Genomic DNA, 9,335 nt, shown 5'->3' with positions numbered 1-9,335 from the left:
TTTTGAGAATATGTGTTACTGCGGATTATCTAATACTTTAAAAGCAATAAATCAATCATTGCACAATACAATTTCCACACGTAAAGATATTGTTCGTCATTATATTTTATAATTGTACTGGGTGCTTCTTTCTTTTGCACTTTATATTATAGAATATAAAGTTTTATGTCCCAATGTATCAGGTTATATTGTCCACCAATTTCAAAGGAAAATTATTTTATGTAATATGTATTCAAATATCAGATCAAAGAGCATTTATAATTGCAATTGAAATGATATGACAATTTGCGAGAAAATCCTTTTATTATTCTGGTAAAACGCGATGTATTTATTGCACGAAGTGTGTAATTGTTTCCGCAAGATAACGTTTTGTCTGAATAATTATATTCAGTGTCTGGTATCAAAATAACGCCGAAACCCGGCAGAAATTGCTTGTAAACGTAAACGGTTCGGCCATTGTGTGTGCGTTATCGTTCTGAAATTAGTGGATCTCCGATAACCCAGTTTTCAGCATGCAAGGATTAGTCTTTTCATTCTGCTAGAAATAATTATTCAAGAACACCGCTCAATTTTCCCGTTAAAGCGGTGCGACGTGCGCGCCAAATTTCGTACGGCATATTTTTCAGAAAAAAAACAGGGTTGCGCGCGGAAAATAAATAACGAAGGTATGTTTAATGTAACAAATGGTGTGGCACCGTGAAAAAGAAATAAAAATAGCTCAACCGTTACGGTTTGTAGATTTTCAATATCTAATGATTTATGGTGATGAATAGATTATGGATTTTATGCATTTATAACAAAATGCGAATTGGAGCAATTTCAAACAGCAGAAAGATCAGAAGTCTACTGTTCTTTGCAATTGATGCAGACAATTTTTATCTTCCATGAAAATCCGCTGTCTATTGGTGAATGCTATTCGTCCGTTATTGAAAGTCTGCCAAATATTCTCGAATAATTTAACATTTTCACTGCCATGTCAATTATTTGCATATAAATCAGAATTTTAGAAGCACTGTGGAACTGGTTCAATATCAAAATCCCAAAAATTGGGAAAAATACTACTCATGCATTCTGACAGGTAGGATCTGGCTAAACGATTATTTTTCTATATTTTTCAACTCCCAATTGAACTAGCAGCGATTTATTTCACCAAAGATAAAAAAATAGTAGTAGTTAATTAAAAGGATTTTTTAATACTTGACTATTTTATGATATAAGCTTTTTCATATCAAGTGAGTTACAAAAAATATAAACTGCACAGAGCGGCCATTATACATATACGTGTCATACTTCTTATTTGCAACTTAAATTTCGTTCCAGCTAGTATGCACCATTTAAAACACTGTATGCTGTAAAACAATTCTGCATTGTAATTATTAAAATTATCCTTCTCTAGGGACGGGCTGCATTATCTTTCTAATTACGTTTTTTTAATTATTCTTAATTGCTGTAATATACCCAAACATTCATAAAACGTCTAAATTTTCAACGAAAAACGCTTCAAACATTAAAGTATTAAATGTCAAATAATATTGTCATATAATAAGAAATTAATTTTTTAGGATGCACACAACTTTCCTTTTATTTTCCGGAACATTAGCAAAATGTAAACAAATTTTTATTCGGTCGTTCCGTTGCTAAAATTTCTGAAGAATTCTTTTCCAAATTAACGAGAACCTTGAGGAAAATTTCAAGCGCAGCTTTCGCGATAGTTAGAGTATACATCGAACTTTCTGGGATTATAAAAGCTTCCATTAAAAAGCATAGACAAAGGCAGAGTGTATTTCCGGTATACTAGGTTACGCGAGTTTCTGGAAAGATCTAATTTATTCGGGAGTGCAGAAAAAAGTTTGCAATTTAGATACTTAGAAGAAAATGGTGTATTATTACTAGACAGCGGACCTACATGGAAAATAAAAATTTTCTACCTGAACTGCAACAATCTTCTTTCTTAATATGTTTAATGGGTTGAAACTAATAGAACCGTATTTTTTAATTCTGCCAATATTTTTCCTGTTTTAAATTACACCTACCCATTTTTGCCATAAATGCAGAAACGTCCAATGTCTAATTATTTCTTGGGGGATGAGAGCTCTCGTAACGGGTTCCAATCGTTTTATACGAATGCGTAAATTTTTCGGCGAAGTAAACATTCGGAAGACTATCCGCAGTTGGAAAAGAGTAGCAATAAGAAAGAAATCAGAACTTGGATGCCGCACGTTCTCATAAAGCACAATGGCCGGGCCGGGGTCGCATGATGGCATACACTCTGCGTCAAAATGACAAAGACACTGGATTTTCCGCGTCTCTCCGAAACCAATAATCTGAATGAAAGTTTCGTATGCAAGCTAGTCCACCTAAAGCTAGCCTAAATATAATAACACCTGATATAACAATTTCGGAACCGAAATGTTACTTATATCGTGTAGAGATGCTATTCTTTCAACTCTCAAGTCTTAAATAAAGCGTTTTTTTCAAATGATTTTTTAATAAATCTTTCACTGACATATTTGTGACACTTTTCTGGTTAAAATTTGGATCATGCTTACTCGTTTAATTCGTAGGACCCCGATTATCCGACCTAGCCCATGGAACTGACGAGTGTTCAGATTAAAATACTAATTTGCATAACGAATCATACTAGTTGAACTATTTATTAATTGAATAAAAAAGAATCTACATATCACCAGTTCGGATAATCGTCGTTTTACTAAATTCTCTGATTTAAACGAGCAAATGTGCTTCGAATTTTGTCATGTTTGGACTCATTTGAATCAGCAAAGTACAACAAATATGTCAGTAAACGTTTCATGAAGAAATGATTGAAAACAAATGTTTACTAATGTACAAAATCTTGACTTCAATAAATGCGAAAAAATTCGAAGATATTCTATAATCTTGCCGCGGAGTGTACCTCGTACGGAAACCGTCGTCCACGATGAGTCCCAACTCAGGATGAAAAGTTATTGTCGCTCGAGAATTCGGAACGACAGCTAGACTAAAGTAAACCGAAAAGACTGGCAAAAGCAGGAAAATATTTTCCGTTCAGAAGTCAGCGACATATGGAGGATTTTTTTGCAACAAACGAATAACAAGATTTACGCAACTGGCACTACGGAGCTGCTTGATAAATGGAAAAAACTTGTTGAAGAAGATGAGTACTGCATTTCCTCGTAACAGGGGATATGAAGAAAGAAGTATTTACGTGAAGCACAATTGCGTGCATAAAACAGTACGAACAGGTTAATTATAGCACGGTCTTCATTTATACTGAGATTTATTGCACATCGTTGATAGGCAACTATTGAAGAGTAGACTTCTCCGAACCTGAATGTCATTGCAGTTTATTATTTGTTTCAAATGCAAATGCTGCTCTGTGATTTGATATAATTAAAAAAGAATTGAACCAGTACCTTGCATGCGATGTAGATTGTTGTATCAAACTTGTTTGATTTGTTGGATTGTGTCATTTTCAATATAGCATTGTATTATTTCGTTAGTGAGACTGTGTCATAGTGAAACGACGTAATGATGTATATATAATTAGCCGTTTGATGTCCAAGTATAAAAAAAGCGTGGCCCGTAAACAAAGAACCGATTATGCGAAGATGGTGCTACCCACATTTTAAAAACTCTTTACCGTGGAAAAAAGAGTACTTAACCGTAAGCCGATTTAGTATTCAAAATGAGAAATGAAGGACCAAACGAAAGAGCAATTTCATGTAAAATTTATAAAAGGCTTGGTCGTTAAGTAACGTGCACTGGACGGTACATCCTTCTGTACGCGACAAATAATTTAGCGACCCCTCTTGAGTGAGCGTTCTAGGCTAGAAGCAATAATTTAGAATCTTTTTTTTTGTAGAATTAAACGTACGTGCTTGAACGTGTATAACTACTTGAATTTTTTTTAGATGTTTGTAGATACTTTTATTATTAAGAAAAAGATGTGAATTTTATCCACCACTCGCCAACAAATTTCGCATTTTGTGGTTCTTCTTGATATTCTTTTTTACCGTACCAATCTTCAAGTACGGTTTTTTTGTAAATTTATGAAAACTCAATTAGGTAGATTAGACAGTATATGATCGACAGTATTTAAATAAAATTTTCCTGGTTATATGAATGCTCAGTGCATTATTTGCATGAATGGATTTCTATGAAAAATATTTAAATATCTAAATCCTACTAAAAGAACTGGAAATGATTTTTCGATATTGTTGCACGTGCGCTATTGAGAGAAATATAATTAGTTCGAGCCAAGAAATAGACCCGCAGTGCTTTCTCTCTTAAAATATTCATTCTTTGTTTTCAGAAAAAGTTGATTCCAGATGAAAAACTAGGAAACGGAAGTAAAAGCGTTTCTAATTAACGGTTTCATTAATTTTTGGTTATCTCAGCGTGGCACCAACTACAATTAACCCATTTAGACCAGAAACTAGTTCAGGCTGAATTCTATGGAATTTTCGTTATGAATATAATTAAGAACTGTGTTTGCGTCTAGTCTTCGACAATGAACTATTCTCCTAGTATTGTGTAAGCCTACTACTTGACGTCAAATTAAATCAATAATATGAAACTTGAATGAGTAGATCAATAAATTTTTTTTATTAACACTAAACCTACCGACCATCAAAAGTGACTAATGTGTAAGATATTATAAAAATAACAAGATTAAATTTATTTATGGAGTCAAAAATGTATTCAATCAATCCCCATGAAAACACTTTTACAATCTCAATAATTATCAAATAAAAAATCTAAAATGGGTCGTTTGACCCCTCGTGGTAGGTTTAGTGTTAATAAAGTGTAGTATAGGTCTAAATGGATTAAGACGAATATAAATAATTGTCTCCTGTAATAAATATCTATATTTATTAGTAAAACGAGATTAGATAGGAAGGTATAAATTAGGAAAATTGAAATTGGACTCACCAAATGTATCTGATAGATTTCATCTTGAGAGCTGTCGAATTCTCCTTGCACTTGTAAGCCAGCACTTGCTTCACGCTGCTCACGTCCACTGTTGGAAACCTCGATGTCACGTAGGCTTTAAAATTCCAATAAAACATGCACCGAGTGAGCAAATAAAAAAACATTCTGTCGCAATGACGCACTATGACCAATTTTAACTGGCCAGTAAGACCCATTTGGCAAAACGACTATTCATGAGTCAGTTTAACCTAACGATCGTATTCTTATCCATATTAAATTTTACACAAATATATTCATATTTATGGAGACATCGTTAACAGTTATTTATTTTACAATTATCGAAATGACGAAGACGCTTTCGTAAGATTCAATAAATGTAAATTCAATTTTCTCACATCGGGACACTTACTGAACTGAACAAGGAGAAACATGAGTGTTCGAATAACAATTACTTATTCATAATACTAGAATTAAACTTTATTCATTTTTGCAATAAATAGTGTTGCATATGAACAGTAACAAAATTTTTTTAGTGTTTTAGAGTTTTAGTGTTTCTTTATTTGATCCCCTCAGGGTTACAAATTCTTTATCCATTCTCAATCTTTCGCTCTTTCCCCTTCCTCCTCTCAAGAGTTAATAATGAATTATAATAAGAATATTTCAATATTTCCCCAAAATTGTCGAGTATTTGGAACTGGTCTCGGCTCGCATTGAGTTCTTGTTGTCCAATAGCATGCGTTTCGTAGTTGATTGTTCTTGGCAGAGAACATAATGCACTGGGTTTTGTTGTGTTCCGAATGTAATCATGTAGATACAGTTACAGTTTGGTCAGTTACTAGTCTTTCAATTATCGTGTGTCTGTTGAATACAACTGCGACGTGGTTTGCATGGATACACAATAGTATGTATTTTCGAATTTTTAATAGATTAAAATTCATTCCACGATCATTTTCGTTTGTCCACGATTGTGCACTTTCAAGTCGCAATTTATTTTCGTTTGTTGCCGTTAACTACAATATTTTATTGACATATTTTGTACCTGATATTGTTGTTAAGACTTCTGAATTTGCAATCTAACTGTACGTCTGAATATTGATGTAACAGCGACTTGACACAGTGAAACTTCGTTTTCATTTTCAAGCTATTGTCTCGTCTCTTATTAAACGTAGAGAGATAAACTGTCCTTTGTGACAACAACGTAGTATTTCATGCGATCTAACACGATTTATGTGTTCCAGCTTTTATCCCCATTATCTGAAGAGAATATCTTACAGATGAAAAGCAAGGAATTTTTTGCGATATTTAATAATCTACTTATGTTCACGTTTGTAACTGTAGGTTCGCAGAGAATTTGCCACGTATAAAGACATTTTTATAATACTTAATATTTAATGTTAATACCGAATACGTAAAAGGCATGGAAGAATAGAAATAAACGGCATTCGATGGCACTCAAAGATCGAACAGGTCATCACTATAATTACTTATTAGGCATACACAAATCAATTTAGCTCGTCTATATGGGGCAATCAAATAAAACTCTGTTCCAAATATAAACATAGTGGTCAAATTGCTGAGGCCACAGTAACAAAACTATTTAGTTGTAGTGTTGTTCAATATACAGGGTGTCCTAAAAAAGTGTGTACACTCTTTAACAGTTGACAATTCACATAAAAGAACAATAAGAATGTTGCAAGAGTTTGATTCAACTGTGTTCCAGTGTATTTGATCCAGTCACTGACTACAGTTACTGATGATCTTAGAGTTCAGGAATGGCAACCATAATGTGTAAAAGCCATTAATAATGAAGCTAAGCTCAATCTGGATAACAATCGTAGAAGATGAGATACAGTTACGGTCCATGATGACAAGGTCCAGAGGACTTCTTGCGCAAAATCGTCACCAGCGATGCAAAATGAGATAATAAGGAAGGCATTACCGTACATTTATTGCGATATTAAGGGCGTCGTAAATCATGGGTTGCTATAATCTTGTCAGACTGTTATTTGGGACCGTTACCAACAGCACCTGACTCATTTCAGTGGCGAAATTAAATGGGAAAACCTGGATTGTTACAGGTCATCCTTCAGCATCATCAAATTCTGCGTTTGTTTATCGTAAAAAACTTTATTTCTTCAATTATTACTTTGTGAATCTCTTACTAACACATTCGCGACATTTTCCTGATTAAAATGAGTCCAAACACGACATACTTCGAAGCACAGTTGCTTGCTTAATTCACAAGAAAGTGGAACCTCTATCATCCAAACTGGTGTCTAAGTTCTCATTTATCTGAATGATAAACAGTTCCATCCAATTTCGTACCAGGTAACTGTACTATTATCCGAACAAGCATGATCCATTAGTTCGGATAATCAAGGCTCTACTGAATCGTGAATTTGCCCTTAACCCTATAATTTATTTTACGGTTTCAGTGATTAGAACTTTTAGTGTAGTTCGTAATTTCCTAAAAAAGGAGGAAGTTTATACCTATTGCATGCCTACATGTTCTCCAATAATTATACATTAACAAAACCAAAATGGAATTTCATCTAGGTTTAAAGGAGACTAATAACACACATGTATTTGTTAGACTCTCTGTTCAGAATCTTCATCACGAGTCTGACACGATGTTGTGAAGTAGTCGTGTTTATCAAAGTATGTCGTGTTTGGACTTTGGACTCATTTTAGTCGAAAAAATGTCGTTAAGAGTTCCATAAAGAAATAGTTAGAAATAACAAAGTGTCATACAATTATTCATGCGAGTAATCCTTTGAACGTATACGGTGTCCGTTCTATCGGAACAATTCGCGTGACTACAATGAAAACGTTATTTAACTTCCGTATGGTGCATTTTATTCAAACGCACAGAGTGCAGTTTTCAGTCCGAACGTTGTTAGGAGTACTCCGGAGATTTTTAAAATGTAGCCGCGCCGGAAACACCGAACGAAAGAGGACGGGATTGTTTCACAGACAATACATTTAACAGAATTCAGTTATTTGTTTCATGTAGCATTATGTGTGGAAAATACCTGCACGGCCGACGGATGCTAGATTTTTCCTGAAGAGAGCACAACACGATTGTATATAACTGGAATCCCGATTCGCGAACGACCTTTTATTTTCGGTCGAACTAAATATTTAGACTTCGGCCAGAGTAGTCACCGCTTTATTCTCGGATATCCTGCGCTTATCGTGTGTATCTTGATTCGCGAATTTCGCGTGCCTTTCCTATGTTTTCGCCTCACCCCGTTTGCATCGATTGTTCCGCGAATTGTGCGAGATTCCGATACCTCCGGCCATTCCACAAACAATGACAGCAGGATCGTTTTTAATAAACTATGATGGCCTTGAAATTTCGGAAAAATATCCTTGAGAAAATTTATTTGCCATTAGGTTTACCTTAACGAATCAAATATCTGATTGCAACTTTGCAACGCCTACAAAATCTTTAATAAACTAATATTTAATTTAGTTTTGCTGCGAACTACACTAGCAACGTACATTTCATCGAATGGCTCTTTCGGCGTATATTATGCTAGTCATCAGTAATGTTTATCTGCGACTGCTGTTACTCATTAATATCGTATGAACTGGTCGTAAATACTCTACGAAATTCTCTCAACCAAGAGTATCAGATTTCAAACCATTACACGTGCGTATACAAACATAGCGTTTCCAAAACACATTACTTCAATGATGAGTGCATAAAACGTTGTGTTATAAGCGAAAGAATGTTACGACTATACTATGGCGCGTGAAAACACCGAAATTATTGAATTTATAGTGTATCGATGCGGCCGGTTTCGATTGGTTCAATCAATAAATCTTTTTTTCGCAATAAATGCGCAATCAGTTCTACAATTTGCTTACGGTAAAATCCAAAAATTATACAGAACTGAGGTGTCCCAAGAATGTACTTTCTTGAAAGGGGTGATTTCTGAGATGATTCGGAGTAACTTTTTCCTTTGCGAAAATGTTCTCCACGCTTTCGTTTAGGAATTATTAACGAAAAACCACGGACCAATCGGAGCGCGACAACAGCGCCAAGGTCAACGCAACGCCACGCCCAGCGTAACCTGAAGCAACGCTTTGATTGGCCCGTGTTTTTCGTTAATAATCCATTAACGAGACCGCGAAGAACATTTTCGCAAAGGAAAAAATTATTTTAAATGACCTCAGGACCTCTTACAGGACAGTACATTTTTGGACATAATTTTTCTATTATATTTTATTCAGAGGTATATTATTTTTCCCTTTTTTCATACGCGTTTTAATCGTTTACAACACAGTTGTTTACTTACTTCATTACAGTAATTGCCACAATTATTTAAGCTTTGTTTTTACTGACGTCACGCGTCGACTACAATTCTCTAAATGTTCTTATACAGTAAAGATGCTCT

General features: G+C 34.5%; 1 protein-coding gene and 1 long non-coding RNA gene across 4 annotated transcripts in view; one reads left to right on the top strand and one right to left on the bottom strand.

The window, feature by feature from the left end:
* Positions 1–9,335, bottom strand: part of LOC143215023 (uncharacterized) — a 58,779-nt gene that overhangs the window by 13,464 nt on the left and 35,980 nt on the right. For both annotated transcript variants that reach the window (XM_076436710.1, XM_076436711.1), the window contains one exon: positions 4,933–5,047. In XM_076436710.1, the coding sequence (XP_076292825.1) occupies positions 4,933–5,047 (115 nt within the window). The remainder of the gene's footprint in view (positions 1–4,932; positions 5,048–9,335) is intronic.
* The window catches only part of LOC143215026 (uncharacterized), a 70,356-nt gene that overhangs the window by 49,994 nt on the left and 11,027 nt on the right, over positions 1–9,335 (top strand). The window lies entirely within an intron of this gene.

Source organism: Lasioglossum baleicum, chromosome 13 (genome assembly GCF_051020765.1).
Source record: "Lasioglossum baleicum chromosome 13, iyLasBale1, whole genome shotgun sequence".
NCBI classification, from domain to species: Eukaryota; Metazoa; Arthropoda; class Insecta; order Hymenoptera; family Halictidae; genus Lasioglossum; species Lasioglossum baleicum.
The sequence above is the reverse complement of the archived record's forward strand: the minus strand, read 5'-3'. Positions and strand labels throughout refer to the sequence as shown.